The sequence below is a fragment of the Phaseolus vulgaris genome, chromosome 7 (assembly GCF_000499845.2).
Source record: "Phaseolus vulgaris cultivar G19833 chromosome 7, P. vulgaris v2.0, whole genome shotgun sequence".
Taxonomy (NCBI): Eukaryota; Viridiplantae; Streptophyta; class Magnoliopsida; order Fabales; family Fabaceae; genus Phaseolus; species Phaseolus vulgaris.
The window spans coordinates 32821548-32844432 of NC_023753.2; the positions used below are offsets into that span (position 1 = coordinate 32821548).

General features: G+C 28.4%; 3 protein-coding genes and 1 long non-coding RNA gene across 5 annotated transcripts; 1 reads left to right on the forward strand and 3 right to left on the reverse strand.

The window, feature by feature from the left end:
* Window positions 1-365: 365 nt before the first annotated feature.
* LOC137829406 (agamous-like MADS-box protein AGL80) lies at window positions 366-845 on the reverse strand. Its single transcript, XM_068636207.1, has one exon. The coding sequence runs from the start codon at window positions 843-845 to the stop codon at window positions 366-368; it is 480 nt and encodes a 159-aa protein (XP_068492308.1).
* A 2946-nt stretch (window positions 846-3791) lies between these two features.
* LOC137830119 (anaphase-promoting complex subunit 11) lies at window positions 3792-5297 on the forward strand. Its single transcript, XM_068637268.1, has 2 exons — window positions 3792-3992; window positions 4863-5297. Exons 1-2 carry the CDS (start codon window positions 3935-3937, stop codon window positions 4976-4978), a joined length of 174 nt encoding a protein of 57 aa, XP_068493369.1. The 5' UTR covers window positions 3792-3934; the 3' UTR covers window positions 4979-5297.
* Window positions 5298-6535: 1238 nt separating this feature from the next.
* On the reverse strand, window positions 6536-7741 carry LOC137830120 (hydrophobic protein RCI2B-like). 2 transcript variants are annotated; one of them, XM_068637271.1, is made up of 3 exons: window positions 7456-7741; window positions 7220-7319; window positions 6536-6814 (listed from the first exon to the last, which is right to left on the reverse strand). In XM_068637271.1, the coding sequence occupies exons 1-2, from the start codon at window positions 7543-7545 to the stop codon at window positions 7236-7238; spliced, it is 174 nt and encodes a 57-aa protein (XP_068493372.1). In that variant the 5' UTR covers window positions 7546-7741; the 3' UTR covers window positions 6536-6814; window positions 7220-7235. The 2 variants fall into 2 exon arrangements, with proteins under 2 accessions (XP_068493372.1, XP_068493370.1); XM_068637269.1 differs by having other exon boundaries at window positions 6536-6818; window positions 7456-7697.
* Window positions 7742-20212: 12471 nt separating this feature from the next.
* On the reverse strand, window positions 20213-21362 carry LOC137828198 (uncharacterized). The gene is made up of 3 exons (XR_011083835.1): window positions 21223-21362; window positions 20609-20689; window positions 20213-20431 (listed from the first exon to the last, which is right to left on the reverse strand). It is a non-coding gene; the product is annotated as an uncharacterized lncRNA (long non-coding RNA).
* Between the last annotated feature and the right edge of the window lie 1523 nt (window positions 21363-22885).

A 22885-nucleotide genomic window follows, 5' to 3' on the forward strand; every position in this document is an offset into this window, starting at 1 on the left:
AGTTATGAACAAAATTTCACCTAAATAAGCTGCTATTTAAATTGTTAACAACATTTTGTACAGGTTTGCACTAACTTCTAACTTCTAAACTAGCAGTGACTATAAGGTGATCGCAATTGCAGTAACTCCCTTTAAATAATTGTTGTTTGATATGAACTCTGGAATCATAAATTAACTCGATTCAAAATTTTATTAAATTGAAATGGTATTTTGCTTCAACATTTTTCAATTATATCTCTAATCTTGCATTAAATTCTTAATGTTTTAAAGTACCAAAATTTAAGCATGGCATCTCTTGTTCTCTGATTAAGAGCACTAAAATGAGAGAATTTGCAGTGTGTTTTATTTAAATATTCTCAAAGACACTACATAGACTCACAATTGAGCTCATCCATCTTGTTCTTAGTTTCCTTCATACTGTTCTCAATGAGCTTGTTGAGTTGTTTCAGTTCTTGAACATCAGTTGGGAGGTCTTCTTCACCTTGCATGTACTTGAACATAGACAAGATCTTCTCCTTTTCTTGGTTTTCCTGACGCAGTTTCTTCAGCTGTTCCTGGGCTTTGGCAATCTTCTGCATGAGGAAACTCTCTTGATTCACATTCTTGCTTTCATCTATCACAGATGCATCCAAATACCTCTGAATCACTTGCTTGGCTCCCTCTGGATCTGGCCAAATCTCCGGCTTAGCTTCAAAAGGACTTGCAATTATAGCACAGGCTGGGATCCCACACAGAATCGTGAGTTCACTCACCTTCTTAATGATACCCTTCTTCCTTTTCTTGTACGTGGATTTTCTTGCAGTCACATCACTGATATAGGCAAGTTTCACTTTCTGCCTAGTCATACCTACAATTGTCAAGAAACTAATAAGAATTCAGAATCATGATTTCATGCAATATTTTCTCTCTAAATCACCTGGGCTTTATAAAGAGTTCAAATTCCTGGAACCCTTGTTTAGACCCTTGACACCACTATCTTGGGTTCCAAACACAAATCTACCTGAGCATAAATCTTTTGATATTCCTCAATGATTGCATTGGTACATTGAATTGGAAAATATTTAAAAACCACGCGCCATAAATTGTTACACCTTAATGCATTGCCATATTCAGAGAATATGCAAAATATGGATCTTTTACCAACAGTTGTGTTTTCACTGGAAAAAAGTTTACATGTAAGAAAATAAATTGTGGGTCTCACTGCTTCAATTGAGTTCCTTTAAATAGATTAATTCCCATTTTGATTTCCTTATTTGATAGAATATTTCAATTTTCACCAAATTCAATTGTTTTTTATTTTTCAAATGTTTATTTAGAATTAAACTTTATCAAAGGTAAACATTAGCTGATTTTTTAAATATTTAATCACTCGAAACGGTTTTAGTAAAAGATAATATTTAATAATTCAAAATAATTTTTATATTGGGTAATACTTCATGATTTCTAAATGTAAACTTATTATTAATAATAAATATTGATATATATTGTTGATATTTTGACTTAAATTTTATATGTACTAAAATGTTGAGAATCTAAAAACCTATGTATTAGTTTTAGTTTCTAGTATTATATAGTTATAATATTGTTTTACGTATTTTTTAATAATATTTTTATTATATTATGGTATTAATATTGATTCAATTATGATGGAATCTTGAATTAGTGTATTAATATTATACTATTAACTGGTTGAATGATGAATCGAGGTTTAAATTTTTTTTGTAACAATATTATTGATAAATAAGAGACTAATATTATGTTATAAAACACAAAGTAAAGTAATAAAAACCAGAATTAGTCCAAATTTATAAATTTGACTTATGTCTCTTTATGTTATTTTATTTTATTTTATCAACACTTATGTCTGATTATGGTTGAATTTATCTTAAAAAGACCTTATTCACGAGATTGTGTCTCAATTATAATACTTAAAATATATTATACATTAAAAGTGATCTATTATTTTATTTAGTAGGATAACATATACTACTAATGCAAGTTTCTTTTCTAGAATAATTGTGAAAAAATATTCCAATATCTTTCATCAATATAGACTAAAATAATTTATGCATTACATTATACTAATTCTATTTTTCTAAAATAAACATCAATACCAAACTCAAGTTTTACCATAAGATATATAGATGTGTGTTCTTATATATAACAATATATGTATTCATATATGCAAACAAAAATACAACGTTCTCAAAATCAAAACCAATCAAACACAAGTCAATGAAATAAAAAATATATATAATTCAATAAAACTAAAACCAACAAAAAAAAATACATATAAATTGAAGCAACAAACCCTAATCTGAGAGAAGAAAGTACAAAGATGTGAGAGAAAAGAATAGACAAACCTAGTTATTGATGAAAAAAGAGCGAGAACGAGTATAGGATACAACGAGACAGAAAACAATTGAGAGAATGTAGCATTACAAAGAAACAGAAAATACCTAATAAATAGAGAGGGATAGAGTTGTATTGGAGAAATACAATACAATATTGTTATTTAAAAATGGAGATAGTGTACCGTTGCATACAAGAGAGTTTATTCTCCTATTTTAATCAACGAAAATATTTTAAAGAAAAATACTAAAATTTGAATATTTCAATATTTTGAGGGACAAAATCATATTATCATGCTTTTAAATTCATAAATATATAAAAAATATTTATTTAATCTAATAAATAGATTTGATTAATTTAAAATAAACAACTTATTAGCATGAATTGTACACATAATGGATACTTGTAAATATAAATAAAATTTATGAGATAGGGAAAATACCTTAAATAGAAAATAGACAATAGACTATTAATATGAAGTTATTGGTTACTTTTTTTTATATAGAATTGAATGAATGAAACAAATAATTTTCAAATTTTTGTTTTCACTGGGCATTGGAACAAATCCTTCTGCATCTTCTATTTGCTGTCACTGAGCACTAAGATGAAAGTCAACATCTTGCGTATCCTTCTCATTCTTCTCTGTTTCATCTTTTAACCCTTTCTTTGTTTTACAATTTTTTTTTTTCAAATTTACGTATTTTTGCCTTTGCTTCCCTCCTCCGTTTTACCTTTCTTTTTCATATTTTTTGTTCTTTCATTTTTTTTTCAAATTTTTGTGCTTTTGCATTGGCCCTAATTCTTGTCAATATGACGCGAATTGGATTTGTGCAAAAGAAGAAGAAAAATGCTTTTCTTGACAAAGTTCTCTCTACCTGGATATCTGCTCTACGTATAAAAAGAGTACGTTTTCTCTATCTTTCTTTCTTGAACATAACTTTAATATAATGATGATGAACTTCTCCTGCTTACTTTGTCTTTCAAATTATTCCTTGGCCGAAACTTTCTGTATGTTCTATGACAATCTGTCGAATAATTAAGGTTGTGCTTGTTAGAGAAGATAGAAAATGAGGGTAGTGAAAATGAAGTGAGATTGAAATGCCTTGATTTGATGTGTATTGGGATGAGTGTGGAAAGGTCTTTTAAGCTTACTTTTATGCTGTGGGAGGATTTGCACCTGCGTGTCTTGATGAGGATATGTTGCATTTTTGGATTGCTTGGTGGAATATTAGAGAAGGTTTTTTTATCTCAGTTGGTGGTACTTGTTAGGTGGACTGGACAAAAGTAGGATGTGAATAATTTTCTGCCGACATTCATGCCATAGAACAGACAAAACTTGTTTGGCTGGTGTGAAATTGAGTTGCATTGTGCTTTCAATTGCTCCAAATATCTATTGTACCAAGCAAATTTAACATGATTTTTTTTCCAATTTTTTAGCCTCCGTAGTATTTATCTATTCATTTGCTTTGCAACTAAATCAAGTAAATTTCGTGTTACCTCATTCCCTTTTGTCAAATGTAGATGGCATGCTGTTGCTTCGTGGACTTGGGATGCCCAGGATGAAACATGTGGGATTTGTAGGATGGCCTTTGATGGGTGTTGTCCTGACTGTAAACTTCCGGGGGACGACTGCCCATTGAGTAAGCTTTTGATAATATTATATGCTGATTTTCATCATGATTATATTTTGTTAGTTTATTTCTCATGTAATCTTTAATGTTATAGGAATTCTATGCTTCTCTAGCTGTTGCAAATGCAAGTTATGCAAGTGTACAGCGTGTTAAACCTTGGGATTTCATTACTCACATATTAGCTTCTATTAAGTAAATGGATTTGTGGACAGTGATTGTATTTTGTAATGTGGATTCTTAAGGTAGCCTCAAAACAGGTTTTTAATAGTTTGTTTAGTAGATCTACTACAGCGTGGATTTTATTCAACAAACACTCAACATGGTCTAGATCAAGATTCGTGGTTTGCTTTCAAGTTTGTAGGTTTCTAAAAATGGTCCTTTTATTGCCTTTTTGTGGTCTATACATGTAGGATAGTGACAGCGAATAATTTTGTTTTCTTATTGCGTGTGATGATTGAATACATGCCAAACCAAACACGCATTGATATTACCATGTTATCATTTTAGGATTTTCCAGTTTTCCTGATTGCAGATGCAGATACCAATAAACATAATTTGTAGTTTCACACACGCACATATATACGCATACATACGTCTAAAGTTCTCTAGCTCCCCTGATTTGAATGTGTTGAACTGCTGCAAAGATGCTATGGTCGCTGGCATACATGATGACTATTTAAAAAGTTTTATGCTTATCGAAGGAGTATGATGAAGGACTTCCCGCACAATTGAGAATTTCTGAGGAAATAATTAATTCTATTTGAGCTATAAAACCAAATATTGACATAATTCTATTAGGAAAGGCCTAACACTAACTGATCAAACTGCAATATTCTGTTAATAGTATATCAGTAATTAGTCTAACACATTGTTCTACAGTTTGGGGTGTGTGCAATCACGCATTTCATTTACACTGTATCCTGAAGTGGGTGAATTCTCAGACATCACAAGCTCATTGCCCCATGTGCCGTCGGGAGTGGCAGTTTAAAGGGTGAGATCATATGTTTTTCTACTTTTTAAGTCTGGTCTCAGAGGACGATGTACATTGGTATGGTTAATTTGAAGAACTTTCAGCAACTGTTCCATGCGTACAAGATGTATTGCTTCCTTATTAGGAAATGTATGTCTATATTGTAAGGTGGTTGGAGCCAAAGTTTTGTTGAGTGCCAGTTTATTTTTGGCTGATGAATGATAATGTACTTTTCCTTTGTTTTCTGATCTGATCCGACAGTATATGCTGATGTGCTAAGTCATATGTAAAGCTGGTCATGTATCTGATTGAAATTGAGCCTTTATAAATTTCACGTTACTAAGCTTTTTTTCTATTTAAGATATTAGTATGCATATGTGATGATGAGCTGTTGCATAACTTTATGAACCTGATTAAACGTGTCAGATTTCCCGTGCTTTCATTTTTCCATGATTTACTGAACTGTCACTAAAGATTTTGGAAATGTAGTTTGATACGTTATTGCCTGATTTCACAAACGCCATGTCGCAAGTGTCTCTGTTTGTCATTTTCCTAACACGTCTTTAGATTAAATTGTACTATGCTTTTATCTTTAAAATAAGTTAGTATCCAATTAGGCCGCTAAAACTGTTGTTTTTGTCGCGTCAGCGAGTTATTTTACTAAGATAATATGATATGGACCACATATGAAAGGTGGTCAAATTCTTAGTAGATAAGATTGTATTGATAAAGTTGTCAGATCACCTATTTTTTAAAACTAAAATATTTCGCTAAATAACGAAAGTAGAAATAGCATGTACAATAGTAATTAAGTTTGAGTAGGAAAAAACAACTTTTCAACACCTAAATAACAAAACATGTGACAGTTGTTTCTACATTATGCACATTCTTATTCTCTTAGAATTGCACATTGGAGGATTCCAAAGGAACCACACTCCACGACACTTTCATGGCTCCCTTTGTTGATGGATTCGCTGGTTGGTGACTAAAATCAATGCCACTGGGGTAGCAGCTTGTGGCATAGCAAAGGCTGAACCATGGTGGGGCTCGAAAGAGTAAGATGAAAATTAATTTGATTCTTTATTGACAAAGTAAATCATAACTATTACTAGAGCAAGCACCATGCTCAAAACCCCTTGAAACTAGCGAATCAAGAGTGTAAAAGAAGGACTGACAGAAAAAGAGTACAAAATAAGGAAATCCTTGGTGAATTTCCTTTGCTTGTTTCTTTCTTTCCTGCTCAACTTCTCAAGGGACTCCCGACAAATTTATCATCGTTTTCCTATTATTATTTATGTTTAAACGAATTAAATAAAAATGAAACTGTTAACATTGGATTATGTACTTATTTATCAAGGACATGCTGATATTGAATCAGATTCTTTGGTAATATCATTGGACGATGATATTATTTCGAGCTAATTGTCGTTAATCTTTCCTCTTTATCTTAAAGATAAGACTGAATATGTGCAAAAGGGTCAATAGTACAAGAACCTCGTCCCCATTGAACAGATGAATGACATCGACTGAACAACACCTTTACCATAAAGTCAAAAGCGTTCTCACAAATCTAAACAGAATGTAATAAGAATAAAATTCAATTTATTCATTTGAAGGTCAAGAATAGCACAATTTACATTAGATACTTGAACAAGAACATTGATACAAATCAAATTGTGTATTTAAAATCGATTACCACTAAAAACGGCATACAAGCTACACACTCCACTCTCACTTAAGCTAAAAACAAAGGGATTTTAGAAACAGAACATAAAAAATGGACAACATTGACAATGATATATTAAAGAAACGCTAATATCTGAGTTGAAAGACTGAAACGCCCATGACATTTGCTTATTGCCTTCCTGCCAAAAAAACATCATTTCATCAGTAAAATTAGAAGGTCCACCATAAAGTAAAGCTAATCAAAGCTAAAACCCAGCAACCCACATGCAATTCCTTTAATCACAATTATTATCACGAGAAATTAGCATCGAAGCAGTGCGAGCTTCTCTGTCTAAACTTTTTGTCTTCGTTCTTAATTATAACTAGTGTTCTTCTGAATGAAGATTTTGTGTTTTCTTTTTCTATAAAAGAAAGAATGAAACCAAGAAATATATGGGTTTCATCTTCATGCGGCTAGAGTTGAACAGGGTACTAGAGACTGCTAAAGTATCAGAGCTTATGCTGCTTGAAGCCTAAAAAATTCCAACAACCAAATTATTTCAAACCCAAATTCCTTGAAGTAATTAAATGTTTATCTTACAAAAGCTAAAGTCGGATCACTTGGTGATGGCATAGACAGCATAGATAATTCCAGGTATATAACCAAAAAGGGTCAGCACCAAACAAATCCAGAACTCCACCTGCATCGAACAATTCATCAACCATGTGTTGTATTAGTCACACTCTACAATTCATTAACACGAAACAAAAAGTAATAACCAAAATTTCTTGAAAAATCTTTCTGCAAAGAAAAAAATCTGTAAAAATTATGAATACCTTGCAGCCATATTTGAGAAAGACTCCAAGAGGAGGCAAGATGATAGCAAGAAGGATGTCTATGCATGTAGCAGAACCGTCACCCGCCATTTTTGCTCTCTGGGTTTCCTTAACTCACAAACTTTTCTCTGTGAAGTTGCAGCTTACGAAAAATACAAAGGAACAATTGTGATTAGAACGAAACACCGAAAAACCTTTAACAGCCGAATTTGTAACTTGAGACGAAACCGAAGAGTTTTGCATGCTTATTTATAAGCCACGTACACACACCCACGGATTCACGTGGCATCTTTTTATTGGAATTAAGAACGCGGTTGCTTCACCTCAGGTAAATTCCGCGTGCCATTATGCCGTTACCACACTATGCCAACGCGAATGGAACTATTCTTTTTAAATAAAAATATCTTATGGTTCCCTCAATTAAAGTTCTTATGAATCCATGTTTTTTTTTAATTAGATAAACTATTTTTGTTTATAATAATAGTTGTCAAATAAAAATTACTTAAGAGACAATTATTTCCATAGATGGTAACATATCCTTTGGATTGAAAGGAGAATGGGACATGCCAGGTGTAGGGTTGACATCATGCAACAGAGGACAGGGAAGAGTGTTTGTGGTGCCACGTGGGGGCCATAAGAAGTAAACAAAATAAGTAACACACGCAATCAAAGTCAAAGGCAGAGTGTGAAAACTGAAAACATCGACGGCTCGTAGGTTGCCGCTCTAAAGAGAAGCAACGGCGTTGATGAAGCCACGCTTTATGGGGTTCCATGTTACAACCGACCTATCATGTGTGTGCCACCCCCTTTATCTTCTTTTTTCTTCTTTTTGCTTCATTTATTTAAGGAGGAACAGGTTCTTCCTCATGTTAGAGAATAAAGTTAGTATTTTACTTCTTAAATAAATATATAGAGTAAAACTTAGTTAAATTACATTTTCAATTTCTTTTATAAAATACAAATTTAATAAATTCAATCTAGAACTCTAGTATATCATTTCAACGATTATATTTATCAAAGTTTGTCATTTATAGATAGGCTATCAAATTTAGATTTTTTTTAATATCATATTACTCGTTAAAATTAAGTGATGCGATAAATTTTTAATTTGTATGAAAATATTTATACACCTAACCTAATTAATAAAAATATGAAATTCAAAGTTTTAGGTGTAAAGACATTTAACTTATATTTTTATATTTGTAATAAATAAATTATTTTAGATATATTCAAGGTATGTCATTTCAATTTTGATTCTTGATGTAAGTATCCAAATGTCTATCTTAGAGAAAGTGGTAGACCTCCATTAAACATAATGGAATCAAATCATGTGTAATATAAAAAGTACGAATTCAACTTTAATAAACTATTATATTATCATTAAATCTATCTTAGCAATTATTTAAGAAGCTCTTATATTCGTATTCACAATTAAAAGTGTTTTTTTTTTCAATCCAACTTATCTTTAAGCATATATAATAAAAAGAAACATTTTCAGTATATTATAAAACTAATAAATTTACCATACATAATATTTGTGATGGATCAATATTCATAAATTATTTTTTCTTTCTAAAATTATTAAATGTCAATTTTATTAAATTAAATTATTACGTTAAGTAAAATATATGAAAATAAAATTATAAATTACAAATATTGAGTTTAGCATGAGTATAAAAATGTTGATTGACGTCTAATGTATATGGGAAGTGAGATCTGTGAGAAGTGCACGTGCTGTGCACGTCAGCTTCACATTCATTTAAACCCCACGTGCGGCAACTAAACTCTTCATTATTTTCTTTCATTTTCAAAGGATAACATTTCTTCTTTTTTTCAATTCATATTTTCTTCTTTTAGCTTTGAATCAGAATTGGTGTTGTCAAATAAATGTCGCAGTTGCAAAAAGTTTTATTTTTTAATTAATAATAAATAAATTAAACTGAAATATATTTTACATGAAATTAATTTTAATGGCAAAATAAAAATAAAATATGAAGTAGAAAATAAACATAAATATTTAGTACTTGATGACTTAAGAAATATAATTTATTACATAATACACTGCGCTTTTTAAATATTTAGACCTTTATTTATTAGTATAAAAGTATTCGTAATTATTTATTAACCACAATTTAATTAGCTATGAAAAATAATAAAAAGTACATGTAAACTTTAATTCAAATATTATAAAATAGTTATGAAACATTATCAGTCATTGTTTTAACTTTCATTATCTATAATTGTATTTTTTTCAGTCTTTTATTACATGTTTTTTTCCTTTTCCCTTTTATATATGTTCGTGTATTTCGCTATCAATCCTTATAATTCTAATATTTTCATTTTTTAAAAAATTTTCTTTTATAGTTTTAACTCTCTTTTTTTAATTTTCATTGTCTATAATTACATTTTTATATCCCTTTTGATAGTCAATTATAATTCTCAATTTTTAAAGTTCTTTCTTGTTATTTAATTATAAATATTTTTTTTTTTAGAGGTGCAATACAACTTTCTAGGAAGACTTTTTAGGAAGTATTTTTCTTTCTTTCTTTGTATGTTCATTAATTCATTATCAATTATCAATTATCATGATTCTGATTATGTTTTCTGTATCGTGAATATAGTTAAATATTTTTTTTAACTAACTATAATTATATTTTGACTTTTCCTTTTTTATTTTCACCACTTAATCATATTTTTTAGTATTTATTTAATCATAATGTTTTTTACATATATCTTGACGTATTGCTATCAAATATTATGATTCTGATTTTTAATTACAATTTTATTATTATAGCAAAAAATTTACAAGTTTCGGTCTCTATAATTACATTTTTCACTTCCCTCTATTGATTTTCATTAGTTACTCCGTCCTTATTATTCAGTTATAAATATATATTTTTCTTATAAATGTTCATCTATTTCCCTATCAATTATTATAATTATTACATTATTTTATTGTAATTTTTATTCTAAACAACTCATTGGTATTCACTGTTCATTGTCTACCATTGTATTTTTTATTTTTAAATTTCTTTCTTTAAAATTTAATATTAACTTTTTTCTTTATATATATGTGCATGTTCTTCATTGTCAGTCATTATAATTCTATCTTTTTTCCTTATAGTTTTTATTATAGTTATAATTAATTTGTCCAATTTTCATTATTTACAATCTCATTTTTAATTTTCCGTTGTTAATTATATCTCTTATTTATTAATCTTCCTTATTTATTTGATTAGAAATATTTTTTTATTTTATATATGTACATGTGTTTCATTATAAATCCTCATAATTCTAAATTTGTTCTTTACAACTTTTTATCACAAAAAAATCCATTTTTTCTAATATAATTGTAGTTTACATTTATCTTTTTTCCAATGGTTAAATATATACATTTTTAATTTCTTTCTCTTTTATGTAATTATAAATTATTTTTATTTTGTTTATATATTCAAGTTTGTCATTACCAATATTTATAATTTTGATTTTGTTTCCTTATTTTATTATAAATTTTTTTTATTTTTTTTTCTATAATTGTAGTTGATTTTTGTCTATTTTCACTTTTTTTTTTAATTTCTTCCCTATTTATTTTATTACAATTTTCGTCTTTGGGGTATTCATTATAAATATATGTAGTTATTTTTCTTTCTAAATTTTCTTTAATTGTGATTATAATTATTTTCCTTCTTTTTCATATTTCCATATACTTCGACATGGTTTTCTTATGCACCTATCGTGTGCAATTCTAACTATTATGGCGTTATGCATCTTTATTTGAAATTTCTTTCTGTATAAATCCAATGTACCAGAAATAAAATATAGAATAAAATCCGATATCCAAGAGACTATAATGTTTTTTCCTACTGGAATCTGATTTTCGGGATATTCTTATTCCTGTTTGCAATGATAGAAAAAGTCATAATAAAAAACAATTACAATATTTTTTAATCTATTAAAATTGATAAAGGATGATCATTCAGGATTAAATTCAGATTAAAAAGCCAGTTTTTTTACTGGAAAAATTTCGGTTAAATTGACAATTGTAGTATACTGAATATATATACCAATACTACAAAGTTCATATAAAATCTAGAATAATATAATGTTTATATAATAGAAGATTTATAAAATAAATTAATTTTTTACTTATAAATACATCTATCTAAAATATATCAAAATCAAAATACTAAACATATATGAAAGCAAAATCAAATAATAGCATGAAATAAAAAATAATTACACAAAATAACTTACTTAAATTAAATAAATGTACAATTGAACAATAATTATATTTATTATGTTGTGGTCCAAGATATTTCATTTCACATCAACCAATCTATATTCGTTTACATGTAAACACTATAGATTATATATATATATATATATATATATATATATATAAATCTATATAAATCGACATCAAAATATCTAATTCTTATTAGATTTTAAGAGTGAAAGATGAGAAGTGAGTTCATTGTAATAATTTTTTCTATACCAATTAATGCCTTAATTATATTAGTACAAAATCTAAAAAAGGCGAGTCCAAAACAAAGAATTTTTTTATAAAACTATCGTTAAAAAAGAGACGTGCCAAACATAGATTTTTTGCTTCAATAAATTAACTTTAGTTTACGAAAAAATTTATTTTAACCTTCTTTATGGCAAAAAAAAAGTATAAAATTTTTCCTAATTTTTTATAAGTTTTTCGAAAGTTACAATGATATTTTTAATTTGTTTATAAATAATTTTAATATATCGAAAAAATTATTATTGATCTTTTTAATCAATTTTGGGTTTGAGCTCAATGTTTTTAACAAGTAAACTAATATTTTAGTTCAGGTTTAATTAATTTGCTCCTGAGTCAAATCTTATTATTATCAATAAACCACGAGCACTTTGCATTTTCAAGTTTGAATGATAAGTTATTTGAAATGTTTTCATAGAGTTAATTATTTTACTTTTTATATATGTTTACATTAATATAATCAATGAAAATGAGGTACTTTATGCCTTTATATTTGTTTAAAACCAAAAAAGCAATAATGAATGATTTTCAGTGTGTTGTTATTTTTAATATATAAATAATTTATAAATAGTTATATTTTATAATTTTAAAATATAATTTAAGACAAAAATATATAAATATATATTTTTATGAATAAAATTACTACATATTGGAGATTATATGGTGTACGGACTAGAAAACTTATTAATAAAAAATGTATTTTTCTAATCTCATCTTTCCCGGAACTAGGTTTGAATTCCGATATTGGGTTAAGCCCATGGAAAGAGAAAGATGCTTCAAAATAGTTGGCGATTGTTATTTACACCTTCCATATTTACTAATGTACCTCCCTTTTATTTTATTTTCTAAGATACTCTTTCACCTTAAAATGTTTTTAGAACAAAAAATTAAGCATCAGAAAATAATTTTGTAGAAATATTAAAATAATTTAATATTAAAAAGTACGTACTTTCATCACCATTTGTTGATTGAAAAGGAGAAGTTCATCGGTGCGTAAAAGATATGTAAACTCATATAATTAATGACATAAAACTTATGAAAACTCATCGTAAACATTGATATAATATTTATACTGATTATTGATTAAGTTATATTACTTTGAGAACTGACATAGCACAAATAATATATAAAAAAAAAACCTATTTTATGTTAGTTAATAACATGATCATCCGATAAATCATGTGAAATCATAAAAGTTTTCTTTTTTAGTTTTTAAATAAAAAGGGATGGGAATAAAATCATTTCGATTTCGTATTCCATAATATATTTCTGGATTTATAATTTTTTATGATTTTTGAAAAAAAAATCTGAAATTTCTGAAATCCTTTTGTAGAAGTTTCTAAAAAAACATAGATTTTTTTAATGTATTTTTTATTTTAGAATTATTTTTTTATGAGATTTTTGTTTTCTAATTTTATTCTAAATTTCATTTTTAAAACACAAAAATCTATTCAGATTTTTTTTTTAAAATATATTTTCTAATTTCATATTTTTAATTCCAAAATAAAAAACAAATTTTTGAAATTCAAAAGTTTACTTTGTGTAGGTCAAAAATTATCATAAGAGGAACTAAGTCTTTTATTAGTTAAAGTGAATACCAGTCAAATCCTGCATGCACCTCCATATTTTTAGTTTGCACTTTTATATTTTTTTAATTTCAACAATAGTTTTTTAAGTATGGTAGAGAAGGTAGTGTCATTTTTAAGTGGTGGTAGTTGTTTGTGGTGGTTGCACTACAAGAAAATCATGAAATAGAAACAATTTTGAGAGACAAAAAATAATTAGTTGTTATAATGACTAAATTAGAGATTATTTTAAAAACTAAAAAAAAAAATTGGTTTCTAAATTAGTTTATATTATTGTAAATAGTTTTTAAATTGGTATTTAATTAGCTACCAAAGTTTTAACTACCAATTATTTATATTCTAAAGTCTTTGGCGGAGCGGTTGGTTCATTCATTGCAAGGGGTGAAGTTGGTCCTGGGAGAGGCGGATAATTGGGCTTGGAAGGCTGGGGGATGTCAATCTTTCACAGTTAACTCTACCTATGTTAAGTTAAGGAGGGACTGAGTAGGAGAGTTTTCTTCCGTCTATAGCATGTTGTGAAGGTGTAAAGCCTTGCCATCTGCTTTGTTCACTGCTTGGAGGGTGATGGAGAATAAGATAGCTACCAGGGGTAGCTTGATAAGGCGCGAGATAGTGGTTGAAAATACTTTATGTTGTTTGTGTGGGAAGGAGGAAGAGTCTTCTAGTCATTTATTTCTCGTTTGTGACTTTGCTTGGCGAGTCTAGAGTCTTTGCTTTACATGGCTTTGTGTGTCGTTTGTATTTCACAAGGATCCTAAGACAAACTTTTTTCAATTCAGGAGATGTCAGGCTTCTACTTCGGAGGACGTTGTTTGGGATACAATTTAGGTCGGTGTAGTGCGCGAAATTTGGAAACATAGGAACTCTGTCATGTGACAAATGTGGTAGAAGTGTTTGCTTTGGCGCAAGTAAAGGTTTGGTCTTGGATTTACGCAAAGTCTAGTTGTGATCCCTTTCCGTACTCAAATTGGGTTCTGAATCCTTTAGATGTATGAGGATGATCCGTTAATGTTTTTTTTTTGGATTCTGGTAGGCGGCTTTAGCTAGGAGAATGATAATGTTAATTATGTACCAGGGTTGGACCACCCCTGAAGTGGTTCCCAATTATTGATTTTTTTATTGCTGATAAAAAAAAGAGACCAATTTAGAAACCATTTAACAATAATAGAAACTAATTTAGAAACCAAAAATATTTTTAGTCTCTAATTTAGTCACTATAACAACTAATTATTTTTTGTTTCTAAAATTGGTTTTTATTTCATGATTTTCTTGAAGTGTTGGTGGTGAACGTTGATTATTGAGGTAAGTTTTGTGGTGTTTTTACGACTGGTGATTGTGTTTTCGTTTGTTTTTTTTTTTCATTTTTTTGGAAGCTACAAAATCTAGAAAAAAAAACCAACAATGTGCAAAAATGGAGTACAAAACTCAAAAATATTTTCATATTAGATAACGTCAAATCCAATGAATCTTCTCGTCCACCCTTGTAACATCCCTATTTTTACCCATATTTGCTAATATATTATGCATATCTAATTAACATATAAACATATATTACTTTCTCATATTTGTATCTCAAAAAGATATCCATTTTCATAGAGATTTAATATATACACAAAAGTCTACAGATAAAACATTCAAAATAAAACATTTGTTTCTGTGTCTGCTCACTGAGGAGCTCTATCACCCACAACTTCATCTGCTCTCATGTAATTTAACACGATCATCACAAATTTAAAGATATCAAACACAAAACAAAGCACGAGGTAAGTTAGCTATTTTTGAAAATTCTAATATAAATTTCATTTTAAAAAACACACATAATTCATCAAATTCTCATAATTTGCACAAAGTCATCAAATGTCTATCACATTTATCATCCACATTATTCCTTTCAGATTTCTACTGACTCACATACTCAGATACTTGACTCTACTTCCGGAAGATTTGTGTATTGAAATTAACATCTAGAGACATGCACATGTCATATTACTTACTATGAATCCACACAGTCATGCGCATAATAAACCAATTATTGTAATTTCTTACAACAATAACATAAAAAAAAGGTTACCCAAATTTACATATTTATTACCACGCACTTTTTTCATTGGTCATAAATGGTTTATTTAGAGTGAAATATAACATGTTATTTTGAGAAAAATTCAGAAATGTGATTAATATTCACTTGAAAGTTTATCAAATCATCAAAAGAATTATTTTGTATAGAGTGGTGGGGAGAATGTGAAAATATAGAAGTGGAGAACGTGAAAATAGATGTAAAGAATTGAACGATATGAAAAATATGATTTGAAGAACGATGAAGGAAGGATAGAAAAAAAAAAGAGTTAAATGAACCTAAGAAAAATGAAGTGGAGGAATAAATTATATAGTCTTCATGTGATCAAGTGGCAATATGCACTCAACTCGAGTGTGTTGCATGCTCTCATTTTATATATAAAACATACAAATCTAATAGGTAACCGCCAAAATCAAATAAGATTTTTCCTTCAATTCTTTTCATATATATCATCACAATGCCTCCTGTGTACGCAACATGCATAAAACTACAACTCATATCATTCTTCTTAATTCAATTACCATTTTCGTGTGTTCCAAACACATGCACCAATCTACATCTCTGCATACCCACACATGTCTTTGCTTTCAAGAATTTTTTTAAATATTTTTTCCACATTTTTACACTATAGAGTACACTTATTATATATGTTTAAGATGTTGGTAATGGTATTCGCATGCTTACGTAATATTTTTTATTAATTATATTTTGGTTTATACGTATATAATAGTAAAAATGTATAATTTGTGTATTTAAGAGGCTAAATTAACACGTTGATATATTGAAAGTTGAATAAGTAAATTGAGGCAATTATAATTATTGTACATGAGGTACCTTGATGGTGATATGCTTTCCACACCTAAGTTGAATTATATACAGCTTTTGATCACAAACTTCACAGCATCATGGGCACCATACTAAAATAAGATAACCTAGTTTGGCAAAATTGGGAAATCACACGTTTTTAGCATATTTTATTCAACGTAGTGTTCTTCTTTAATCTCATTCTGCATGTTTTCGTGCTTCTTATTTGAATGCCATATCAATCATGTTGTTATTAATGTGCATGAATCATAGAAGGCTATTGCTCCATTAATATTAAATTCTTTGTATAACGGTGGCATTATCTGATCAAAATAAACTAATTAAAAAGCGAGTTTATTTTTAATTTAATAACTTAACAAATTCAACTTATAATAATATTACTAGTTGAAAATCACAACTAAAAATATAATTATTAAAGTTAAAATCTCCTTTCCAAAATGACCATATAGTATGTAATTTTTAAAACAATTTCAATTATTATTGAAGGGTTTATTCTTAAATCAAGATATGGAAGCTCACTATTTACAACAAATTAGAGTAAGAGTTGGATTCCATTATGTTTGGTAATATGAAAATGAATATACACGAGTGACCTCTACCACTACAGCAAAATTTAATTTTAATGGAGATTTATTACTGGAGGTTATGATTAATGAAGGTTTATCTGTTAATTTTTTTATTTTTTTTAGTGTACTAGGAAATAAAAACATATAAGATTTAAGGATAGAGGAAGATATGCATTTTTTGGGTGAACGAAAAGGAGGTTATGGAAATGTGTGTGGATAATGATGCTGCAGTGGTGGAATCCAAAAATGGTTTGATAATAGATTTGCACTAAAAAAACAATTTTTCTTATGGAAGAAATCTACAGCTAATTTTTTCAAGTCCGTCGCAATTGTAAACAAAAATATTGACGGATTAAAAAAAATAAATTTATATACTAAATGGGGTGTAGGTACATTTATATATATGATAAAGTTATCTATAGACTAATAATAGATAATAACCAAACGTATTATCTATAACCAAATCAAATATGTATATATGTTTATCTAGATAAACATAATTCGTATATAAGAAAAATCTATGAATTTGATAAATGTGGTTGTCACTAAATTTATATATGAAAAAGTTCATATAATTATCTGTCACTAAATTTATATATGAAAAAATTCGCACGTAATTAATGTGAAGGAAATTGTTTTTTAATTAAAACAAAATTATAAATTCGGATACAAATTTGTACGTAAGTAATATGTTGCAAAAAAATTCATAAATAAATATAATGAATTTTTTTTAAAAAAAAATATTTGGTATCTAAATTTATTTGTATTCCTATAACTTTTTATAATTGAAATAAAGTTCAAATTCAAAATTTATTAAGACATTACCAATTTTATCAATAAAAATTTTCAACCAATTATTAAATCAAATAGAGTTTGTGTAAAAAAATAATTCAATTAAGTTTTAATAATACATTATTTCAATTAAGTTCTAACGACACATAATTTAAAATTAAATTATAACCTGTAATTAAAATAAAAAACTAACAACATATAATTTAAAATAAAGTATTAACAACACATAATCTAAATTAAACTCCAAAAATATAATTCAAATCAAGTTCTAACAACATAATCTAAATCAAGTACTAACATATATAATACAAAATTAAATTATAATAACAGTAAAAACGTATAATCTAAAATCAAATACTAACAACGCATAACTAAAATAAAACTCCAAAATAAACTTCCTGTGTACATTATTTCAGCTTGGATAAAACAAAGTCAACAACTCTCCAACATTATTATCATATGATAAATATGTCCGATAACACAAACACACACCAAGTATATTTTAAAGAATCGAATGTAATTGAAAATGTTTAGTTTATTTGAAACTATTTAAAACTAAAAAAAATATAATTTAAGCTATAAGAGAATTATATTAGCTAGGAATAAGTTGTGTGATATCTATAACCAATACAATGAAACAACTAATCACATCTCTTTTACAATCAAAGCCTAAAAAGTATGGAACTTAGTAAGAAATGGACATGAATAAGTTTTATATGTTTGGACTTATATAATTCGATTGGCCTAAACTCAAACATTTATTTTTCAAGATCAAAATTTATATGTTTCAGAATATAAATTACGACAACATTATCAAATAAAACACGACCATGAAATTTTGTCTATAATACCATCATTTCATTATTGATAATATTTTTTATTCAATACATATTTTAACGAATTAGAAAATATCAACAATTGAGTACATTTTATTTAAGTATCTATTACAAAATAAACTAATTTAAACTAACATAATTACTCACAATTTGATAATATATTAAAAATATTCATATTTGAAATTTAATAAGCGCATGCTTAATTTTACCTTAGTCAGAATATCATGTGAATTTTATTAAAGTTTAATATAATTTTTTTTTATCAGCCTAAACCCTAAACCTAAAGTTTAATATACATGATTTAAACCCTAAAGTTTAATATACATGATTTAAAGGATGCGATTCTGATCGTTAAGCTCAACTTTTATAAGCAGTTAAATTTGAAAAAACATTAATTTTAAAACTCAATGATTGAAAATCATAAAAGACATTTTGAAATAAAGTAATCAAAAAGTAAATTAGTTAGTCTCTGGCATGAAATAGATCCGTCCCTGGGTACGGCCTCTTGTTTAATAATTTAACAGCTGACCATTTATTAACATTATCCCCTCTTTTGCTTCACATTCTGTCACAGTGGATGGAATTTCTTTGTTTCCAGTAAGCATATGCTATACCCCAACCATGCAAAAAAGAATAAACTGTCAATCCTAAATATTTTAGTACTTTCAATTTCCTCTTTAGAAAAATAAAACTAATAATTTTGTACTACCAATTGTTACATCTTCGATTGTACTCGTGTTTTACAACGTTTTATTGTTAATTTTTTTTTAATTTAAGATGAGTAACGTGTCTGATTCGGGGAAGAGTTGTTTGGATAGCAGTAATTAACGAGGTTTGTAAGCATAGAAATATGATTACTTTTAACGGGGGAGCTGAAAGCTTTTGCTTTGGTTCAATTAAAGACTTAGTCATGAGTATATCCAAGTCACAGTTTGAAATTTTTTTTCTTTTCTGATTGGTGCATAGATCCGTTGGTTTGTATGAAGATGATCTTATGACGTATTCATTCAAGCTGTTTGACTGTTTTCCCTATATTTCTTCCTTTGGATTAGTTAGGAGAGTTCTGTTTTGACAGACTTTAGAGTAAGCCTTCTGATGAAGATTATGAGTGAGTTTTTGTTTAAGGCTTGAATCACCCCTAAAATGATTCATATTTATTTATTTTTTATTATCGATAAAAAAAATTATGAAAAAGGTTAATATTTGAACACTATTCTAGTTTAACAAAATATAATTACTAAATAAATGGTTGAGTTGAGTTTGATTTGATTATAATAGAAATAACTTTAAATAAAGAATAAACATGAACTAAACCATTTATGCATGTAAAAATTAATGTATTTATTATTATTATTTAGTTTAAATTATTTTATAAGTCTTCGAGTTATTTGATAATTTCTAATTAATTCTTTGAACGAGTTTTGTAAAATTTATGGAGAGTGAAAGATAGAGAAGGCTTATAGAAGAATACTTAGAGTTAAATAATCTTATTAAAAAATTAGTAAAACATGGAAAACTCAAGGAAAAAATACTTTGAATGAACATGTAGGTGAAGATAAAAATAAGGTTGAATAATCTCATTAAGAATATTGAATTCAAAAAGTTTGAAAAGGTGAAATATAAACAGTTTTTGCTAGGAAGATGAGACCTAAAGAACTATTGAATTTCCTTCCTTCGAGCAGGTTGTTGGGGTTTTACTGTGATCCTTTCGATCTTCACGCTACTCCTTCACCTCTCAGTCTCGGATGAATGCCAAATGGGAGAAGTACCTGTAGAAGGCACTCCGACGCTCGGACGTGTGTACAATAATAATGACGTACCTTATTCCTTGGAATGTATGTATTTATATTATTTTAATGAACTTACCTTGTTGGGTCCGATTAGTGGAATAGATCACACTTATGGTTGCATTATCTAATTCTTAATGGTAGTTTAGCTTCACTGACCTTGGTGTTGAACGTGTCGGTTGGCCTGACTGTCCGTGGGTGTCTTGGTCAACTCGATCAGGAAGACCGAACCACGTCAACCTATTAGTCGGTCATATCAGTACAAAAAGCTAAAACTAAAAACATTTAGAAAAATCACATCCATGAATTATTCTCTATTTCCAAATACAGAAGTATAATAGATTTAACATATTTTTTTCGTTTCACAAGTATTCAATTTTCTCCTTTCCAAACTTTTGACGAAACATACCAAACATAAGTTTCTAATTTGATTACAATTCTCCCAATATCTATCTAAATGTTGCATAATGGTTCCAAAACGTTGCATCATAATTTGAGCAATCTTGATGGTTTATTTGAAAGAAGAGTAAGGAAAAATAATAATTTTCTTTATTTTATTGAGAAACAATATGAAAAATCAGCAAATTTGAATTTGATCTAGTTCTCTGGTACAGAATGATTAAATATTGGAATTTTCCTTTTTATCTTTTCTGTAAAATGAAACAGGGAATAAAGAATGAAAAGATGGAGATAAAAAAAAATGTGAAATTGATGATAAGGTTGGAAAGGAAGAAACCCAAGTTGTGTCGACACAATCAGCTGTGGCGTCTTACCTTATATAGATACATATGGCTGCGAATTGCAGAGCAGACCTGCAAAACAATAATGACAAAAACATCTTACGCATTACTCGAATTAAGGTGGCTATTGCAGTTGGCAGAGGACCAAAATCGTGTCCTCTTTTCGAAGGAAGGAGTGACACATGATTCTATGTGACTTCCAAAAACAGCAAAAGAAAGAAAAGAAGAAACCAACGTGCGTGTCTCGTGAATTTCAACAGCGCACGTGAAAGGCACGTGCACTGCTCATGGTTGGGATATAATGAGCAATGTTTGGTGAGGTTCAGCAGGTCCATTAAATAGCATAATAATAGTATTATTGAAAAAATGGAAGATGCAAATGCAAATGCAAATTCAAATTCAAATTCAAATGCAATGCACCAGAAAAAAGATAGAAGGTCCACATGGATGGAGCCAAATCCCAAACCAGGTGTGGAAGGGTCCAAGTGGACGTTGCTCATTCCCCATGATAATAAAAAATACTTCAACCATCAACCATATTCACCTTCCTCCATACTCTCTAACTCTAATGGACCCCACCATTGCATTCTTTTTTTCTTCTTCTTTTTATTTCAAACACACAACCACACATCCAATCCCTTCCTTAATCCACTTTTTGTTCCTCTTTCTTTGTTCTAATTCTTTTTATGGGCTGCTTAGGTGGTCCCTACACTCAATCTAATTACTTCATCATATGTTACTAATTCTAATACTAATCTAGTTAGTTGGATGAAAAATAAAACGCATCCTTGGACCTCCGTACCATAAGCTCAAAACAAACAGCACGAGGAGATCCCAGTCACATTTAAAATAAAGGGACCACATGCAATAAAACCAACTAAAGGGTTACCAATTTCTTAGATTCTACCTCATCACAATTCACAAAGTGCCTTTCAATTATATATTTAACAAAACTGCCATTAATTAAACCACTTTAACCCTTTCTTATAATTTCAAATCATTCTTCCAAACAACAAATCCAAAACTCAAACAAACATAGAAAATGACACCACTCCTCTTCTGGCATCATTGCAATGGCGAGCAATCAGAAAGACTGCACTTTTTGTCAATTCGGAAATTCTTAAAAGGCGATCATCAAGTCAATGACTTTGTTAATCTTTTGCTAAGCAGGGATTTGATTTGAGTTTTATTTTTCAAGATTATCTACTTCAAAGACTGTCATTGCCCAAACAGGTTATAATGATATGGATATGATTCTGTTGGTTGCATTATGGATGCACTCATACACATCCTCACTTACCCAATTTCGCTAAGATAATATATACAAAACACAAAACATGGAAGATGATACTTTCCTTCTAAGTACACAGAATGCAGACACGCAGAACGACAGACACATCCTCCTCCTATCTTCGTGTGGTGTCACAATATGGCAAACCTACCCATCATTGAATAATATTTTTGGTGTTGGTTGTTATTTATGAAATTATAGCAAACTCTATTTAATAAAAAATAAGATATGTATTTTTAATGGATTTTAATCAATAACAAAGTAGTATGTTTTTTGCGATTTTATTAAAACAAAAATTATAGGAAATTTAACATTTTATTTATTTGTTAATCTTTGATTAAAATTAAAGTTTTATCTACGTGATAAATTTTTTATTAATTATCATCATAGTTTATAAGATGAAAT